The sequence below is a fragment of the Ailuropoda melanoleuca genome, chromosome 14 (assembly GCF_002007445.2).
Source record: "Ailuropoda melanoleuca isolate Jingjing chromosome 14, ASM200744v2, whole genome shotgun sequence".
NCBI lineage: Eukaryota > Metazoa > Chordata > Mammalia > Carnivora > Ursidae > Ailuropoda > Ailuropoda melanoleuca.
Window position 1 is genome coordinate 13,788,045 of NC_048231.1, and position 21,408 is coordinate 13,809,452.

A 21,408-nucleotide genomic window follows, 5' to 3' on the forward strand; every position below is an offset into this window, starting at 1 on the left:
GCCCCAGGGAGGATCGCGTGCCTAGCTAGAGGCAAGAGAATACACTAGATGACATCACAAGGTCCCTTTCCGGCCTATGATCTGATGATTATAATAGGGTGAAAGGAGAATCAGAAAGGTGAGGTCTTCCAAAGCCAGAAGACCTCGGCCTCTCATCACTATGTCGTGTGTGCAGTCGGTCTCTCTGCCTGGCCGCCGCGAGCTCCCTGAGGGCAGGCGCAGTGTCTTGAAGGGTGGGATCCCAGCATCCGGCACCGTGACTGACCCAGTGCTGGCAATAAATACTTCATGAAAGGATGGACAATCTTCACAGAGGCTTCTTTGGAGAAAGAAAAAAAGTCAGGCAAAGGGAAGTCAAAGGCTAGGAGTTGAGTGGTGTGAAGCGTCCCCGAGGACCAAGTGTCCATTCTAAGGCACTGAGCATCAGTCCTGTTCATAGCGAGGACAGAAAGAGGGAGCCGCAGAAGTAACTGGGGACCCACTGGAGAGAATAAGGCTGCGGTGGAGAAAGCCAATGGGCCTTCCCTCCCTCTGGAATCCTCTCCCTGAGGCATTTCTTGGAAAACCAGGATGGAAGGAGTTAAGAACGCCCAGACTCAGTTGACTCCAAAGCCCCTTCAACCCCATGTTCAAGGGCCTCTTGCCACGGGCCCCACAGCAGCTGAACAGAAAACAGGCTGTCTTACTATGCGTTTGAGTGACTGCGGAATCTTTATAAAAGTTTGAAATGTGGTGTCAGTCACCCCACCCTTCCTTGCATCTATTTTCTTTTCCTCCATCTTTAGGGAGTACAAAACTCACACTGTTAGACACACACCTTGAGAATATTTAGTCCTAAACACAGTGCCATAAAAACAGAAGACACGTCTGCTCACATCAATGTCTCCATCCAGATGGACGTATTTGGTTAGAGTTGCAATTTGCCTGGAGTTTGGAGAGCACATCCCCAGTGCTGGGGCTGGGTGGTCACATGACCCATTAGTAATGTCCTTTGTGCTCCAGCCTCAGGCTGGCAACTTCGGGTCTGTCACGGATGCTTTGGAAAAGCGAGGTAAAGACCAAGCAAAGCTGATGACTTTTCGCAGGGCTGATTAGGGAAAGCACAAAAAGATATTTCAATTTTCCAGTGGAAGGTCATGTGGGTCAGTCCACGCCCTGGCATAGCAACTCGCTATTGCCACCAAATGAGTCGGTGGAAGGGAAAAACATTTAATCTGAGAGTAACTATGTCAACAGGGCTCTGAATGAAGTGGTGTCATTCCCCTTAGAGAATTGCAGGACATTGCTGTGCTTTAGAGTGGGATAAGCCTCATCCGTTTAACTTGTCAGGATATTATTATTGTGATATGAGAATTCAACAAGGCCCCTTCGTCTCTTGTTCAGCCTTGCCTCTCCCCACCTCTCCTCACCACCACCTCCAGGGGACCCGGCTATGTCAACCCCAGCAGCCCACAATGGACCAGCATTTTCTAGGTCCTTCAGACTGAAAAGCAGTACTCAAGGAAGGGAAAAGGAAGCGTCTCTAGCGTCAGACCTGAGGATTAGGACAGAGTCAAGAGACCACAGAGCAGAAGGATAGCCGGCCCAGGGATGAGGGCCCAGATGGGGGACACCCCCAGAAAGCAAGCCAGGGAGCAGGTGCTGAGAGCCACAGACACATTTGCCACAGTAGGACAGAGCCTGAGGAAAAGAGTGAAAACCAAGTCCATCCCCCTGGATTTAATAGCACAACCTGGTTCCTGGCCAGTCGTCTTAATTCGGTGAATCCAAAAGAAAAAAGAAAACAAACTGAACGTCAGTCTCCAAAAAAGTGGATTACTCTAAGGTAGTGATTCACTTGGGAACTTGTAAAAAATGCAAATTCTAGGCCCCTACGCCAGACCTCCTGAATCCAAACTTCTGCGGTAGGACCCAGCAGGCTCTGTTTTAAGGAACAGCTGATTCTGCGGCGCTCAAGCCGGAGAATCACCGCTCTACAGCCACACGTGTGTCACACACATTTTCTGTTAATGCTGTGCCGTCTATGAATTGACTTATTGCATCTCTACATAACCCTAGGAGAGAGATGCATTAATGTTCTGACTTTTCATAGATGATACTCACGGCACAGTGAAGCAAGGTAGATGTCTCAGGTCATATGCCAGTAAGCGGCTACACTGGCCCTCAGGCCCACCAGCTACTACCCTACCATGGGTACAGAAGCCATACGCCTGAGGGAAGTCAAGTCAGAGTGGGTGGCAGGCCCCAGGGCTTCTCAAATTTGAGTGCTGTGCAAACAAACCATTTAGGCCTCTCACTAAAATTCAGATTAGGATTCACAGGTCTGGCTTAGAGCCTAAGATTCCACATTTCTTACAAGCTCCCCCACTGGGTGGCCCACCGTCTAGATTTGCCTGGCGCTGAGGGGTTCCCAGGGCACAGGACTTTCTGTCTACAACAGGAATCCTAGGCAAACCTGGATGAGTTGGTCACCCGGGTCTCAGCTGATGGTGAAGCTGTTGATCACACCTTGAGAAGAAAAAAAATGCAGGCCCTTAAGGTGAGAAGTGTGGACCGCATTCAGGTGCGATAGAAGGTTTGGGAGTGGAATATGGCATAATCTATTTTCTACTTTAAAAAGACCTGAGAAACAAACTGAGGGCTTCAGAGGGGAGGGGGGCGGGGGAATGGGATAGACTGGTGATGGGTATTAAGGAGGGCACGTATTGCATGGTGCACTGGGTGTTATACGCAACTAAAAAGACGACTTTGGCTACTCCATGGAGTAAAAACAGGCTGACAGACCAATAAAGAAGTTGCAGTGATTCAAGCAGGAGCTGGTGGAGGCCAGGAGATGAAGAAAAGAAGACAGATTTGCAGTATATTTGGGAGGGGAAGCTGATACAGGTGGTGAAAGAAAACAAAGCCCAGGATGAATCCTAGGATTTTCGCTTTTGGCACAGCATTATTACTTTTAAAGAACAAGGTCAGAAAGAGATGTATATAAGATCTAGGATAGGAAAGACAGTGAAACACAAATGAGAGAAAGATACAGGAAAATTATTGAACTAAGTGATGTGTGATATTGTTTTCTAAAGTAAGACTCACGAATTAAAATCTTGGGCAGAATTTGTAATGGAGCGTTCATATAACACCACAAACAGCTAAAGTCAGTTTTGAAGATTAAATGTGCCTACTAGGGATTAGATTGCATCTCCCCCAAAATGTATATGTTGAAACCCTGCCCCTCAATGTGATGGTATTTGGAGGTGGGGCCTGGGGGGGCGGATTAGGTTTAGATGGAGTCATGAGGATGGCAGGATTAGTGCCCTTATATGAAGAGACACCAGAGAGCTTGCTTCTCTCTACCATCATGTATCAAGGAACAGCCATGCGAGGACACAGCAAGAAGATGGCCATCTCCAACCCAAAAGGAGAGTCCTCATCAAACACCAACATGGCCACACTTTTATATTGGACTTCCAGTCTCCAAGACTGTGAGAAATAAATCCTTATTGTTTAAGTCCCCTAGTCTATGGTATTTTGTTAGGCAGTCCAAGATAAGTGCCCATTAATATGTTCATTTCTTTTGAAAAGTCACTGTGCACTATGATGCAATTCACAATTGGCCTACAGGTGAAAATTGAGAGACACCACTTGGACAAAGATCCCATCTTTGAAATAAGGATCCATCACTTGGGGTTCCAATGTCCCGACTTAACTGAATGGTGTCTAACTCAAGCACATTCACATCTCAGCTTTCCATTTTGCTAACCAGGTGACTTGGGGCAAGTGACACAACCTTTCCAAGCCTCAGTCTCCTCCTCTGCAAAATCAGAGTCCCAGCATGTGCCTCATGGGCTATGAACTTAAATGAAACAATATCTGCGAAGTGCCTGGCACCTAGTAGGCCTTCTGTCATTTCTTCCCCTCTTTTTTCTCCTATGTAAAATAATTTCATTTCTGATAAAGGCAGGGGGGAAAAAATCTAAGGCCTAAATAAGCTTCCCAAGAAGTGGCACATGATGGGAGAATTCACATTCACGCTCCATGTCTGTGAGCACATGGGTCGGAGTCAGTGTGCCTTGCTGTCCTCTAGGGGACACAGCACCACCCTACTTAAGGGCTGCTGTGAGGAGTGAATGAGAGAAATGCAGCCAGCCTTGCACAGTGTCTGTCTGACACATTCACGGGATGTCAGCAAGTATTACTGTCATTGTCATTACACAGGACGTGGAACTCTTCAATCCAGAACCTTCTAGGTAATTAGGCCCAAAATGTGAGAGAAATGAAAGCGGCTCACAGAAAGGCAAAGGGTGGGTGGATGTCCCATCCTGGGGAAATGGGGCAGTAAATACAGGGATGCTACACTGGTTCGACTGTGTAAAAAAGCTGTGGAGCTTTCTCCTGTTGGGTTTCCTGCATCCATCTTATTTCCCCAATTAAACCAGAAATTGTCTTAGGGCTAAGACCACATGGCATGCTTTTTTAGAGGCCCAATTATACTTAGTCCCACAAGTGGGACATGCACAGTAAGTGCTCAATAAATACTCAGGTTTAGCCTGTACAGAAGGATTGCCGTCCTATATCTAAGGTTTAGCAAAGGATGCACCAGGGCCAGGCCAGGCTCTGATAGCTACGCCTGATGCCAGTGAGACCCCCATAGGCAGTTAGCTTCCCGGTATCACATAGCCACAGATGGGCCCTGACTCAGATTAGCCATCTGTGGTCATAGACATGCTCTGTTGGTCCGAATGGCATGGAGATGGGATATCAGCGCTCGCAATGTGCAGGCACGGTGCCAAACACCCACATCGTCTCGCTGACGACTGGCAGCAGCCCCAGGAGGTCAGTACGGTTACCCTCTCCATTTTACAGATGAGGCAACAAAGGAGAAAAGAGTACAAGTGACTGACCCACAGTCACACAGGCACAAGATGGCCGAGTGACAGGGTCATGACTCACACTCTAGCCTGGCCAATTCCATTGCCATTCGCCCAGCCAAAAGGTCTGAAAAATTAACTCCAACTCTATCCTCAAAGCCAGAGGGACCCCTCAGGTTTCTCTTCGCTTGTTTCATAATCTGTAAACTGTTTAGTTAAATAATAATTCACCTGAAGAACACCTGTTGTTAGTTTCCAAATTTCCTCTTTAGGAAGTGAGAAGCAGCTCACTCTTCCAGACAGAGCCCTGTATCTGAATTTTCCTCTCTCTCCCCCGGAACAAAACCTGAAATTCCTGCGTCAAGGTTGGTAAGTGGCGGATGGTGTGCACTTTATGGTTTTTCAGGCACCGTCAGAGTGATCCAGAATCCTTAAGCTTGTGTCAAAGGCAATTTTCACCCTCTCTGCTAAAGCTCTAGTCGTTGCCCCCGGGCCATGTGCTAGAGGACAGGGATGTCAGGAGACTAATGTCTGTTAGATCTTTCCCATCAGTGTAGCAATGACATCATATGCTTCTTTTAGGTAATTTGCACATTATCAGACTAATTTTCAGATTATCTAATCAGCCGACATTACCCTTAATCAACTCAGCTCTCCTCTTCCCGTTCTGCAGAGTACAACGTGCCCTCCAAAGGCGCGCTAGGGTGGGGCCTTTTTTTCTCTCGGCAGATACCGAAACCTAACTGTGTGCCAGGCACACTATCGTTACGCGGGAAGACCGCGACCTCCCGGGACCCAGGATAACCCAACTTCCACTCCATGGACCTGAGAAACTGGCTTGAAATAAATTTTATAGATCCATATTTTAAAAAGCACTTCCCTCTTAGGAGCTCGGAGTGTGTTATAGAGAACATTTTATACTCATTTATGCTATTAGGTAAAAGAGATACACCATATGACAATTAATACTACGTCAAACAACTTTCTTTGTAAATCATTTGTCCTTGCCTTCTAGTATTGCTACTGTGGCTGTCCTTTTCATACAGGACGCCAGCTGCACAGCCTGGCATAGACGATCCTTCCAGCAGTGGCTCCCACTCCCTTTCCCACCGTTCTACCAATGCTACCATCAGACCCAACTACAATCACTTGTCTGGGGCATTGTGCTATGTCATACCTCCCTGCCTTTGCCTCCACCTGGGAAACCCTCTCACTCCTGGGAAGCTCCTCTTTGTTCTTCCAGAGCTAACTCAAATGGCCCCTCCTCAGTGAAGTCTTTGCAAATCCCCTAAGGTAGTGGTTCTCCAGCTTTCGTGTGCACCAGAATGCCCTGTAAAATACAGATTGCCATCCCCACCCTCACGGTCTCTGTTTCAGGTCTGGCGGAGTTAAGAATCTGCTTTTCCAACAAGTTCCCAGGTGATTCTGATGCCACACTGGGAGCACCACTGCCCTAAGGGGTACAAAGTGTGTTGTGCCCTTGAGCCCTTTGCCCTTCACTAGTCTATACATACACCCTTACACCCTCCTTCTTAGGACAGGGATCGAGACAGTATTTAGCACACGGATACTAAACCAATGGATGGATGGACAGGCTGATGGACGGACGGATGAATAGTATTAGACTGAATCTATTTACACAGCTCTTCCACTCAGGTCCAGGACCTCACCAACGCCCACACCCAGCCCTCCTCCCAGAAAAGTGCCTGGAAAACATCATCTTTAGTAGACTCACACTCTGCATAGAAGATAAAAGGAAATTCAAGAAGAGTTTGGCATGGCGAGCATGGGTCAGTTCCTTCTGCTACCCTGGCCCCACCAGGACTGTTTACCGAGGTGGCATTTCAGAAGTCACAAGAGAATGCTTCTGCGTGGGGCACCTGGGTGACTCAGCCGGTCTGACTCTTGATTTCAGCTCAGGTCATGATCTCAGGGTTGTGCCATTGAGCCCATAACAGGCTCCATGCTCAGTGGGGAGTCTGCTTGAGATTCTCTCCCTTCCCTTCTTCCTCACCCCCTGCCGCTCCCCCTGCTCGCTTGTGCGCTCTCTCTCTCTAAAATAAATAAATAGGGGCGCCTGGGTGGTTCAGTTGGCTGTTGGTTAAACATGTGCCTTAGGCTCAGGTCATGATCCCAGGGTCCTGGGATCAAGCCCCACAGGTCCCTGCTCAGCAGGGAGTCTGCTTCTCCCTCTCCCGCTGCCCCTTCCCCCACTGGTGCATGCCCCTGCTCTCTCTCTCCCTCAAAAAAAATAAATAAAGTCTTTTAAAGGTAAATAAATAAATCTTTACCAAAAAAAGAGAAAGACAGAGAATGCTTCTGCGTGGCACCACACAGAGTTCTAACCTGCCCAGGCCTCCCTCCATTTATTCATATACAGGTAGTCTATGTGTGTGTGAACCTGTATGTACACGCATACACAGGCACACACACATACACACACGGCAATTTCACTTGTAGAAAGCAGACAGAGGTGGTCAGAGAAATGCAAGGAGGAAGAGGAAGCCAGTTTCATGCGGGGAGGGAGGGGGAGGGTGGAGGCTTAGGTGGAGAAGACCCCATCAGAAAAGGACCACCCCCCAAGGTGCATGCCCGAGTGCCAAGCCTCCCAGGGCTGCCTATAGTTGAGGCGGACAGGCAAGGGCCTGAAGGAAAGGGGACGAACCCATAGAAGAGACAAGAAGTGTATACTCTGGAGAAAATGAGCGGCGAGGAGATGAACAAAGGCGAGAGAGCCCGGGTCGGAGGGGCCGCGGACTGCTGAACTGGCGGCAAGGGGCGGCCTGGGGCTGGGGGGGTGCGGGGAGGTCAGCACTGGCTCCAGCACTCTGCTCTATGCGAAAGCAGCAGCAGCAGCAGCAGGCGCAGGCGTGAGCAGGCTTGGCTGGAGACCCAGTCGTCGGGGGTGTGTGGCAAGGGACAGCAGGTGGACCAAAGTCAAAAGGTCTCCACTGCGGTGAGTGGTGCGAGCGCAGATGCCCACGCCACAGAAAACGCCTGAGTCTGTAGGGCTGTTTCTCCCCCAGGCCTGCATGTGCGCACAAGCAGCTGGGCCACCCTGCAGCTCTGCTGAAGAGGGAAAAGTCAGCATTCCCACTTTGCTGGCGCCCAGAACTTTTCCTGGGGTAACTGCAGATTAGCCTCTCGGATGAAGCTCTCCTGCCTCCCTCCCCCAGTCCAAAAGCCTTGCCAAGGAAGGATCACAAAGCTGGGACCTTCGATGCTGCAGAGCTGTCACGTTCAATTCGCCACACAGCCCCAGTGGCATTTAGGGGCAGGATGGATGGGAGCCCACCCCCACCCCAAACAGTGGGAGCAGCTAATGACTAGGTATTAATGATTCTGGCAATTAGCACTCACGAGAAAATGGTTGGGGGGCTGCTCACCAGGGGAATGTGGGAGGGAACAGAGCAGACATTCGGAGCAGCAGACAGATTGGTGGCATGCGTGGTGCAGAGAACCTGGGAAGAGCTGCTGTCTCTCAGATTTGTTCAGAGAAATTGGGGAAGAGGGAAGGAATGGCTTCTGTGGACCCGGGGGCCTTCCTGCCACACCCTCCTCGCTAGCAAAATTGGAGTTAATCACAGAGTTCTCAGAGGCATTGTGAGCAGATGTTGTTAAAAAGGTGTTTGTGAAGGTTCTCGAACTTTCCTCTTGTAAGAAGGCCCCAGATGAACCCAGGGACAGCTATTCTTTTCCGTGCAGCTTAAAATCCTTGGGTAGCCAGATGAGGCTTTTTGAAGAACTCGGTTTGTCCTCAGCAGGTGGAAGGGGAGAGGCCTCACAGCCAGATGGGGGACAACATATCTCCATCCAGGAGGAGGAGAGACACCGCTTCCTGACTAAGCAAGGCCATCTGGCCTCACGGTGAAGACATGAGGAGACAGAAGACGCTGACTCACGAGAGTACATGAGGAGATCCTGGCAGACAGAGGGAAATAGGCCAGTATGCACCCCAGAAGTCAACGGCCAGCAGGTGCGGGGGTGGGGGTGCTGGCAGGGATGCCTATGGAGGAGATTTCCTTGATCCACTTCAGGCCTGCAGTGTACCTGGGGGACCACGAAGAACCTTCCTCTGCTGTGGCCATCACCGTGCACACACACAAAAGTGACACAGACAAAAGAGAAGCATTCCAAACCCTATTGTGTGAGTAAAGCACTGCAACATAGGAACCAAATGGCTTGATGTTTGAGAAGAGATGTAAAGAAGATAAGCCAGCACTGGGGGGAGTGGGAAATAATACCAAGTTAACAAATACTTCAGAGACAGCAACTGTGGCTGATAAATACTTTCCAGATAGCAACCCAAATCAAAAGAGATCATTCTCGGCCTCCTTTGCCGGAAGAAACAATAGGTACGCCTAGGCCACTTAGATCAGAGAAGGGATAAGAGGAGAAACAGGGAGACGCAAATGTCAGCTACCCCGTACATTTTCCTTTCTGAAAGACTGGACCAAGGGAACCTCTCCCCAGGGAGGAGAGAGAGAGAGAGTGAGCTTGGCATGACTCAGAAGCTGGCAAGGGGAGGTGGGCTAGCTCTGTCAGATATTTCTGCCCTGCTTCCCAGGTTCTGTCCACATGACAAGATCAGGTAAGGAAATAAGGGTCTGTCACATGAAAGTCTTGAACCCTGCAAGTGAGTAGGAATTAAAGAAGGTATATGGAATGACTTGGGTCCCCTCAAAAATGTGTTTTCTGAGGCCCCGACCCCCAGTGCCTCAGAACGTGACTTTCTGGGGACAGGGCCTTTAAAGAGGTGATTAAGTTATGGTGGGCCTAATTCAATCTGACTGGTATCCTTCTAAGAGGAAACCTGGACACACAGAGAGACAGCAGGGGTATGTGATCACAGGGGGACCACCATGTGAAGAGGCAGCGAGAGGGGACACCTGCAAGTCAATGACAGAGGCCTCTGAGGGACCCCACCCGATGACACATTGGTCTGGGACTTGTGGCCTCCAGAAGAGCGAGAAAAGTAATTTCTCTCCTTGAAGCCACCCAATCTGTGGTATTTTGTTATGGCAGCCTGAGCAGACCAATACAGAAGGCAATGTTACAAGCAGAAAAGAGGGTGGGGTTAGGCAATACTGACATTAATCCCAAGAAAGGTCGGGGCCAAAGTATGTTAACTATTTCAAATATTTGATGAGTAGCCAATGGACATCTGTTGACTAAGTTGATGGACTAAAATGCACAGGAGTCACCCTCAGATCCTAGAGTCTGGAAATTTTTTAAGGTCTGATCCCTTTAATTACATTGCATTGTTCACCTTCAGAACACCTACCACAAAATCTTGTGAACAAAATAAAAAATACATGGCCAGTACACAATTATTCTTCACCTAATGATCTTAGAATGACCCACATCTTGAAACAAGCTCTGAAGACTCCATCATGCACCCAGATCATGCTTGCTGATGGAGTGTTCAAGTGAAAAGCATGGAGGCTCAAGGGCAGTATTTCTTTTCTTTTTTTTTTTAAGATTTTATTTCTTTATTTGACAGAGATAGAGACAGCCAGTGAGAGAGGGAACACAAGCAGGGGGAGTGGGAGAGGAAGAAGCAGGCTCCCAGCTGAGGCCTGATGTGGGGCTCGATCCCATGACACCGGTATCACGCCCTGAGCCGGAGGCAGACGCTTAACCGCTGTGCCACCCAGGCGCCCCCAGGCAGTATTTCTAAGGCAGAAGAGCCCTGAACCAAAATTGTGATCCCTGAAGAGCCAAGGCAATAGCTCAAGAATATTCTACATCTCTTGGTGGCCACAGCAACATGTGAAATGTCCATGTGAATTGACATGAGCAAGGGCTATGCCCAAGTCAGGTTAGTACCTGTGAATGGAACTTCTGGAGCTGAGGGAAAAGAGGAACAGGTCCGGGCATTTGACAATAGCGTGTTTCCCTTCTGCCTTAACACTCACCTCCCTTCCTATGGAAACAGAACTGGGGATGCCACCTGGCCCAGCTCACTCTAAGCCTGGGGTTCAGATGAGCCATGGGGCAGCTGGGACTGCATTAAAAGACCCAAGTCACCACAGGACACTGAAACCAATCAGTGGGTTCCACCAAAGATGCCAGAGGTGAAAAGATCACTCTATCGCCCTGCCCACCCACTTCATCACTGTCCCAACCCAACAACTGGGAACTCACGTCTGTGGTTCTCATTTCTGTGGTTAGGCGGGGACCGGGTCTCCTGGTCTTGAGCCTCATCTCCCTCCTCGCTGGCCAGGTGAGTGTGAGCGTAGTGGTAGCTAAGTCCTGGCCGGTTCTTGTAGCGCTTGCCGCAGACTAGACAGGAACAGAGAAGAGGGGAAAAGGCAAAAATTAGCAACCTCTGCAGTCACTGCCACCATTCTCCCGGGCAGGGACTCCCATCCATCTGCCCCAGAGCTGTGTCTCCCACCCTCAACACCCTTTACTCCACTGGACAGAACCAACACCACAGTAACAACACGGGCCCAGGCAAAGAAAAACCAGAAGAGTAAAGGATGGAAGTTGAACTATGTAAGAGCACCATCACTTCCTATCTGTGAGACCATGGGCAAGTCATTTACCCTCTCTGTGCCTCAGTTTCTTCAGAGGGAAAATGGGAATGATGATAGTACTTAACTCATAGAGTTGCTGGGATGAGTTCATCTCTATGCAGAACGCTTATAACAGCACCGGGCACATGGTAAGGGTGCTGATGATTACAACTTTGAGGTCAAACAGCACTGCTGGTGCATCCAGTCCATCATCCCATGGCAGAGATGAGGCAAGTGAGGCCCCGCAAGCCTAAGTGATTCGCCTAGGAACACACAGCTAGTTGAGGCAGAGCCCCTGGAACCCAGACCCCCTGGATTCCCATGCAATGCTCCTTCCACCACGCAGTGGTTGACTCTGCATAAGCTACACACGTTTGATGCGGATAATATTTTTGATGGATCACGCAGCAATTTTGTGCCAGAAAAACACATCCCACCTCTGCCATGAAAACCATGAAGCCAAGCCATCATTGGTAGATGTGGCAGCCAAGAGCTTGTGCCCTTGATGCCCCAGGAAGCCTCTGATACCTAAAATCTAGGAAGGTGTCCTCACAAGCACGACCTCTCACATGGACAGTGTAAGACAAGGGCACCCAGCAACATAAATACGGCTTTGTTGGGGCACAGAAGAAGAAAGGGGCAGTTCCACTGGTTGCCTAGTACCTCAGAAGCAGAAGCCCAGCTAAATGGCTTAAGACTAGATCACCCCCACTTTTAATGAAGTTGGATTTAGTGGTTCACTGTTTAGAATGATACATGTGGCTAATTTTTCATCTTTATCAAACTTCAGTATTTCCTCTATCCCTGTGTTAGAGTTTTATTACAGGAAAATCTGATCAGCCTTTCAGCATCTACTAGTATATGACTCTCCTTCAGTTTGTTGATATGGTGAATTATGTTGATTTCCTAATGTTTCTTCTTATTGAGCCATTCTTATATTCCTAGAATGCTCTCCGTTTGGTGAGAGTGCGTTATCCACTTGATAAACTTCTGCATTCTATTTTCTAATCTTGCATTTTGGATCTATACCCAGACTTGAGATGGGTCTAGAATTTTTTACCTATCTTTCACCATGTTTCGATTTTATGGTTATGCTGACTTCCAAAAATGAATTGAGGCATTTTGCTGTGTGAAACTGGACAAGATACATAGTCTCTCTGTGCCTTTTTTCTTATCCGGAAATGATGATAGTACTACTCACCTTGAAGGATTCTAGATAATATTTGTAAAGTATCTCACTCAGTACTCCCACATAACAGATACTCAATAAACAACAGCAAGGGGCGAGGGCCTTCAGCTTCGCCTGCCACGTCTTAAGTGCTGGGCCCTCCTGAAAGAGGGACTTTGACCCTGGCCTCAAACAACGAAATTTAGCAATTGGTTGGACTTTCTTAATAAGGTGAGAGTCTGAAATTCAAGCTGGTGACCTAGTGACTATAAATTCAAGTCCTGCAATTGGCCTTACATTCTCTCTCTTTCTCTCTGTTGTAAATATTTCAAAAAAACAAAACGGCACTACACATCTCAATTCCATCTGACTCGGGAAATGGGACCTAAAGAGGCCCCAGAGGTGCACTCTGGGCCTGCTTGTGGCTTCTTCTATTTAACCTTTTCAATGATCTGAGGTCAATAAACAGCAAATTGTGGGGTCATCGGCTATAAATCCACTTAGTAACCAAGTGTACTGTTGGTGAGGAATAAATGTTTATTAAAAATAAGGACAATAATATCAGCATTTCCATGAGGACGCCTCGGATGACTCTGGCGACTTCCCTACTACAAACTTCACAGCGTTCCACTCGTGCCGTTTTGTTGTGTCAATTACCACTGTCTTCCTTAATCACAGAATTTCAGGATCTTAATAGTCATGTGGTCTCACTTATCAAATTGTTTTATTCCCGTTCATGGGACGTTTCCGTGGATCGGGGAATCCCGACCCATCCGAGCAGGCATTTCTTTGATCTCCTTGCATCATGTTACATCCATACTGGAGGACTTCTCTTAAGGACAGTTTCATACCAACTTCATCTTAATAACAACAATTCCACCCCTTCTGTTGTCGTGCACATATTACACCTTCAAAACATATTCATTGAAAAGCTGATGAATGAACATGGAAACACTTTGTGGGAAAGCCAGGAGATAGGGGAGGAGGGAAGCGTGTAGAATCTGATCCATCTATCCACATTAATCTCATACTAATAGGTCTTTAAACCTACAAAACCAAACCCAAGCAAAAAGCTTCCCGTATCTCCCTCCCCAACACCATAGAGAGTAATTATTTTTAGAGCAAATCCTTTTGCTAGAAAAGAGATTCTCAAAGAGTGGTCCCCAGACCAGCACCATCAGCATCGCCCGGGAAGTTGTTAGAGATGCACATTCTTGGTCTCCACCTCAGCTCTACTGAATCGGAAACTCTGGAGGGGGGGCCAGAACGCTCTGTTTTAACAAACCCTCCAGGTGATTCTGCTGCACACTACGGTCTAAGAACCATTCTGCCATAAGAATGAATATATTTAGGCTTGACTCTGCCCACCCTGGTGCACCTGCTCTTTGGGATGGATGGAAGTGGCAGGTGGGGACAGTGAGACTTGTGCTCAGTCATTAGAGGAAACAGACCAGACAGTACATGGAGGTCATGGAAACCAGACCTCTTAACCATCATCCCTATACACAGAACTACAGAGCTCTCCTGATGGAGCTGCATTTTTCACCACCTGTTTATACCATGTTACTCCATCACCAGGTCTTCAAGAAAACATGTATTAAGCACCTCATATGTGCCCAGCCCTGTGGCATCAGAAGGACCAAGACGAGGGAGCCCCAGTGCACTCCCTCCAGGATCTCACATTCTGGCAGAGAAGATGTATGAGTCAACAAGCAAAGGGGGAGATGGAACAAACACACCAGTGCTCACATGCACCCAGGAAAGAGGAGGGGCTGACACACCCGCTTGAATGTGGAAGGAGGGCTTCCTGGAGGAGGTAGGTGAGCTGTGGCTTGCAGGGTAGCAGAACATCACCAAACAGACAAAGGAGGCAAAGGCATTCAGGCAGCAAAGCACATTGCGCCCAACTTTGGGGACTGTAGGGGGTGCAGCGCGAGGGAGCCAACAAGCAAGGAAGCCTGGCAGGACTCTGTCCTAGAAATGGGGAGCCAGGAGAGGACTGTAGCCTGAGGACTGACTTCATCAGATTTACATTTTAGAAAGCCCATTTAAGACTATAGCGAAGAAGATGGATTTGAAGTTGACAAGTGGCTTTTTAATTTTCTACGTGTGAACAATGAGGACCTCAGGATGGGAAAGGGGTTAAAGGAATCTGGTGGAAAGGGGTGGTTATAAGCAGCAAAGAGGAGCCTAGAATGACAGTAACTTGACCCTCCTGGCCATGCACCATCCAGTCCCTGTCTAGCTCCCCAGCCTCACCTGACACCACATTCTACCACCTTCTCTGCCCTTCTGCCCCACTGCCTTTCCACTCCATAAACACTTTTTTTTCTACCACAGAGACTTTGCACAAGCTCTTCCCTTGGCCTACAATTGTCCCTAGCCCCAGTTTGCCTAATTAATGCTTCATCATTCTTCATATGTCAGTTCAAATGTCCTTCCCCAGGGAAGTCTCTCCAATCAAAATTAGGACCCCAGTTTGTTACCTTCCTACAACAAATCATGGATCACTACACGTGCCCCCCCACCAGCAGCAAGCTCGGCAGGCCCTGTATGTTTGCACACTGCTGCATCCCCAGTGACCAGCACGGAGCAGATCATGGCCGGCACTCAATGTCAGTTAAGGGAAGCAACAAAACACCCAGGTTCCTACAGGGCAATAGGTCAAAGGATGAGGAAGAAAACCAGATTTAAAGAAGGAAGAGAATGTTCAGTCTGGGGTTGCCCACCACACCCTGAGCTTAGGAAAGAGATGTGGATATGGGAGGTAGGCAGGGTGGCAGGGGGAGTTAGGGATATGGAGAGGAAGAGAGATTATGAAGAGAGAGAAGAAAGATGGACAGAGGATAGAACTCAGAAAACACCAGTATCTCAAGAATCTGGTGAAAAAAGAGAAGCTGGTTTGTTTTTTTTAAGTTTTTCAAGAAAGTCTCATCTGGGAATGAGCAACATAAACCAAAGAGGTAGGGTTTCCAAGTGCCCATCCCTAGATGAATGGATAAAGAAGATGTGGCATATATGAACAACAGAATATTACTCAGAAATAAAAAAAGAATGAAATCTTATCATTTGCAACAACATGGATGGATTTAGAGGGTATAATAAATGAAATAAGTCAGTCAGAGAAAGACAAATACCATACGATTTCACTCATATGTGGAATTTAAGAAACAAAACAGAAAGAACAAATTTAAAAAGAGACCAAAAAACCAAACCAAAACAAAACAAAACAAAAAAACAAAAACCAAACGAGACTTAAATATAGAGAACAACCTGATGGTTACCAGAGGGGAGGTGGGTGGGGGGAATGGAGATCAAGAGGACACTTATTGTGATGAGCACTGCATAATATATAGAACTGTGGAATCACTACATTGTACACCTGAAACTAATATTAAAGATATGTAAATCATGCTGGGATGTAAACGATGCTGGAATTTTTTTTTTTTAAGAGGTAGGGTTTCCAGGGGCGCCTGGGTGGCACAGCGGTTAAGCGTCTGCCTTCGGCTCAGGGCGTGATCCCGGCATTATGGGATCGAGCCCCACATCAGGCTCCTCCGCTATGAGCCTGCTTCTTCCTCTCCCACTCCTCCTGCTTGTGTTCCCTCTCTCACTGGCTGTCTCTATCTCTGTCGAATAAATAAATAAAATATTAAAAAAAAAAAAGAGGTAGGGTTTCCAGATGACAGGACCAAGGATACCGCCACTCAAAGCCACTGTGAACAGTTATTGACTGTACCGAGTGCCAGATCTGTTCTCGTGCTTCAGGTCAATTTGCTCACAGCAAACCAAGTCCCCGTTTCACAGATGAGAAGCCAGCAGAGCCAGGAGAATGTCAGATGCCTAAGAAGGGTCGAGAAAGATGGGGACGGGAAAGAGATCACTGGATTTGACAACCAGGAGACCACCTTCGTCAGAAGGCATCCACAACCTCATGGAGGACGAGACAAGACTTCAGAGGCCTAGGGTGCTCCCGGAAATGAGGAAGTGGTGAGGGGGCTGACAGACCACTCCTTCCTCCAGTGAGGCTGGGGGGGCAGGTGGGAGTAGGGGTCACACAGGCTGAGTGGGGCTGGTTCTTTAACAAGGTACATCCCAGAGCAGGCTCACAGGCGAAAGGGAAGGAGGCGGGGGGGGGGGGGGGGGGGTTGGGGGGAGAGGGGAGTTTAAAAGGCACGGTTAGGAGGGATTGAAGATAATACAGCAAGATGCCTGACCCCAAAACGAAGCTTCTAACCCAAGTACCAGGCCTTTGAATGACTTCATCCTAGGGACAAAAGATTTCTAAGATTTATCTTGGTGGAATTGTATCTGGATCAGACTGCTACATTTTGATGGAAAGAAATGCCTTGGAAATCCTACTTGGACTGGATTGGAAGCAAAGGAAAACCTAGCACTACTTAATGATATCTCCCTGCCACGCCGAACACCGACGGACCAGCTTCATGGGCATGGGAGCCGTGCATTCAGACAGGGTCCGTGCTCAGAAGGGCCCCACACTTGGCTTAATGCTGTGCTGTCACTGTCCTGAAATTCCTAATACATATTGAACAAAGGGCCCCTCGTTTTCATTTTGCACTGGGCCCCGTAAATTGTGAATCTGGTCCTGGAGACCTGTTGGGGCTGGGGTCAGAGATCAAGGACTAAGTTACTCCACACAAACAACCTGACAGCCCCGACAGGACACAGGAGCACAGGACCCAAGAAGCCCCGAGCTGGGAGTAAAATGGCCCTCTGCAGTAACCTTGGAAGTCTGGCCAGGGCATTTCAGTGCCACGCTTCCAAGAGACAGTTTCTCTGCAGCAGGTGAGTGGGTAGCTGGATCTGAACCGCTTGGACTCAAATCCCTGCCTACCAACTGCCTATGTGATCTGGGCTGAGGTGCTAAACCTCTCTGTGCCTCCACATCCCCTGTGGCAAATGGGGATAATCACAACAGCACATCTGCCTCTCGGTGTTGTGAAGACTCCTTGAAAGCAACGTATTTTAAAAAGTGCCTGGCTGGTCGGAGGGGCAGCCATAGTCGGCCCCTATCAGCACCACAGCCATCAAGGCTCTTGGCAACGGGAATACACCCAAAAGGGCAGGGGGGTAAGCTAGTCACTTCTCCTCTGCTGTTGGGGGTGACGGAGTTGCAAGAAAGAGAGGGTAGGGAAAGTACACTCTGAAAATAAAGTCTTAGAACCATCTGCTATCCCTTTATCACATCAGCAACCTCACTGTGGAATTATCTGTGTGCAGAATCAGACCGAGCCCCAAGACTGCTGAAGCATTCAGAGAGGGCTGTGCCCCCATCCTGCCACCCCGGTCTCCATCCTCGGGGCCCGTTCCTCTGCATCCTGGCCCTGGGAAGCCATCACCCCGGTGACCGGTCAGCCCTGCCTCGGCATAGCCCGAGGCCCTTCTTTTCACCTTGGCCAGCATGCACCTGGATCTGTGTTCCTGGCACGGCGCTCAGAGGGGACCGGCTGTGACAGTGAGGAAGGTCCAGCTTGCCTTCCTCTCGCTCCTTCCCCAGGGCTGATCCATCTGTCAAGCTGCAGAAACCGTGCTTGCCCACTTCCCAATCCGGAGCAGGAGTCTCCAGGTAGCACCTCCTGCCTGGAGCTACGAATACCTTCAGTGTGGCCCCAGAGTATTGACAGCACCCCCTCCCCACTCCGATCCTACCCCACTCTCTCCTCGTCTGGGGGAGCGGGGGGGCGGGGGAGGAGGGCGGAGAATCCGGGGCAGTTTGTGTGAACAAAAGCGGCTGGAGCAGACAGCAGAATCCTTCCTGCAGGGGAGAAGCAGCCGCCTTCCCCACTGATAACTTAATGACTCTGGCACATTTTCATCAGCCCAACTTGGAGCACGCAGTGGGTATCCAAGCCAGTGGTTTCCGAGAGACTGAAAGCAATTACGGGATGAGCGTCCAACGACAAAGCCTGGGCCTTGGGAGTCACAGGGCCGCATCTCATTCCCAGTTCTGCCCTGTGGCACTTTCATACAACCCGAGGACGCTACTCCCTCTCTCTGAAGCCCCACTTCCTCATCTGTAAAATCAACCCAGCAGTGCCTGTCGTCTGCCGAGGCCTCCAAAGCATCACACGTACAGACCGTGAGGCAGGCACACGGTCCTACGCTGATTTTGACAGCAGCTTATGAGATAAGGATTGTCATCCCCACTTGACAGATGAGGAAACTGAGTCTGAGGGCATTGAAGCGACTCCCTCCATGGCAGAGCCAGGATCTGAACTCAGGTCTGCCTGACTTTGAAGCACGGGACTGAAAGATGCATTATTCTCTACCCGACACCCCTCCCAGTACCTGGGGCTGACCTCTATGGCCCCTCGCCCTCTGCCTCTGGTGGCGTTGGGCCAGTGGGAGGCACGGACAGGAGAATGGAGGGTGAGAAGAGGAGGATGGGGATTTGTGCCCTGCCCTCCCTGCTTGGGCAGCGTGCTGGTGCAGGTACCACCCCACCCCCCCCCGTCCTGGGCACCATGTATCCTACCCCTGCCCCTTGGCACTCGAGACGGAAGGACTCCCCCCTCTCCCTTTCAGCACTTCTATCCTGCCCACATCTCCTTACTCATCCTGTCATCCAATTCTCTTCCCTTCAGCCCTTCTGAGTAGAATCCTCTGTCCCAGTGGGCCCAGGGCAGATACAAAAGGAGGCCATTTTGACAAGGGAATCATACCCTACCAGACTGGGTCATAGACGTTTGGTGCTCCCACACCTTCCTGACTTCTCTCTGCAGAACCATGTGGGGGATGGAGGAACACCCACGACCAGTCGCCCAGGTAGGGAGAAGCCCCAAGTGAGAAAAGCCCTGCATGACTCAGCATGGGATAAAACTCAGGGGATACCTCAAAAAGCCACCAGGTCAGACTTGCAAATTCATGGTGCAGTATTAATCCCTACAGCTATTTTAAATGCCAAGGCCTTACTCAAAGAGCCAATGATGGCTCCACTGAGCTCCAATGATGAGAGAAGTCCAGGTCCTACAGTATATAGGCACCAAGAAGCTCCTCTCAGGTAAGTCTAGGTGGGCTCCTCCCCCCGGCCTGGAAGTCCAGAGGCCAAACACGTGGGTGGCCTTTGGGAGACCTGGGGTCTGACCCTGGCTCTCCTACTAACCGGCTATGCACCCTTGGACAAATAATTTTTGGGGCCTTGGTTTCCACATCTGTAAAATAGGACAGTTGAATCAGATGATCTCGAAGTCCTTTGATTCTAGCACTTCGTCATTCTCCGTTTCCTCTGGGCTTTCTGAGGCCTGTATGCCTCTTGAAGCAGTTAGTCCCTGGACTCTGACAGAAAACCAGTGTAGGCTCCCAGCGTTAGGATCCACCCAGGGCTGCCTACGTCCCTCTCCCCCCCACCCCCCCGCCAAGCCAGGTCTGCAGCTGCCTTCCTGTGGCTTCAGTTCTTCTCCCAGGCCACACTTGGTGCTTATTTTAAACTGAATTCTTCCGGATAGAAGCACAGGGGGATGGAATAAGGGTGGGATGTAACATCCTGATTTTTCAAAGCCACATTCCTTGGGGCCTGGCACTGACCCATGTATTAGGAATGAGCCCAGAGACAGGATCTATCAAATGCCAGCGATCCACAAGTCCTCTGTCTTCATTGAGGGAGGGCATTCTGCTTATTTTAGGAATTTGCTGTATATGAATATGACTCCGGTTTTTAAAAAACAGGAAGAACAGAGATAAGCAACAAGCCTTTCATTTCTAAATACTATATAACCTGATTTCGGATCCCCAGCAGAGAATGCAGAAACTCCGAAAACCAAAGCATTAAATGTGTTAGTGGGACTCTTTCCTGCCCTGCTGAGAAGCAGGGTAGCAGAACTCTACTGAACTCTGGGATCTGCCTTCTTGGGTCAGTTCATTGGCTGTGTGACCTTGGGCAAGTTACTTAGTCGCTCCAAACCTCAGTTTCCTGGTCTGGAAAATGGGGCTGATAATAGTTCACAGCTCACATGGGCGTTAGGAGAACTGAATGAGCTCATCCTTGTCCAGTGCTCAGCACAGTGACAGGCACACAGCAAACACTCAACATCAGCTGTGCTTGCCAGCTTCTCTGCTTCCTGACGACTCCAGCAGCCCGCGCACAGAACAGAACCAGGGACCCAACTCAGGTGCAAAATACATACTTTCCTGACTTGGCATAGAGAAAATAAATATTTATTGAGCGCAACTATGAACCCAGACAGTGAGCTAATTGTTTTGCACACAGTCTCATTTAACCCTCTTGGAAACCCTCTAAGGTTAATCTTATTGTCCTCACTTGACACAAAAAGAAAGCAAAGCTCAGAGAGGTTTGGGGATCTGCCCAAGGTCACAGCCAGGAAGTGATGTAGCAAAGATTCAAATCCTGGACTTCTGACTTGAGAACCGTCTTCTGGAGTCCCCTTGCAGAGACCGTATCTTCATCTGGTGTGTCCTACGCTAACACGGCCTTAATCTACTTAAGGGGCAAAACAGAATTCTTTTTTTAATCATACATTAAAAATTATTTAAATTATTAAAATAAATATAAATGTCAATATTTCTGGGGAAAATGAACCAAAAAAAGGTAAAAATATATATATATTAGACATATTACCATAAAGTATGGCAGCCCCCAGACCTGGAAATCCAGCTAGAGTGCTCTCCCTCAGGATCTCCGGGCGAGTATCTGCCATAAATTCTGCCTCAGATGCAGATCGGGCTTTATTCCTGAGTCCCGACCTACCCGGTATGTCTCACTGGCCTTTCCCTGACGCAAACCCCATCTACCTACAGCATCCGTGTAAGTGCCTCACTTCCTTTGGGAAACCAGATGTCCATTAGCAGGTGGTAAACATTCCTACTTGGATGTCCTGCT

General features: G+C 48.9%; 1 protein-coding gene across 5 annotated transcripts in view; it reads right to left on the reverse strand.

Annotated features, from left to right (window-relative positions):
• DPF3 (double PHD fingers 3) overlaps positions 1–21,408 on the reverse strand; it is a 286,307-nt gene that overhangs the window by 65,773 nt on the left and 199,126 nt on the right. For all 5 annotated transcript variants that reach the window (XM_034642253.1, XM_034642251.1, XM_034642255.1 and 2 more), the window contains exon 7: positions 11,010–11,147. In XM_034642253.1, the coding sequence (XP_034498144.1) occupies positions 11,010–11,147 (138 nt within the window). The remainder of the gene's footprint in view (positions 1–11,009; positions 11,148–21,408) is intronic.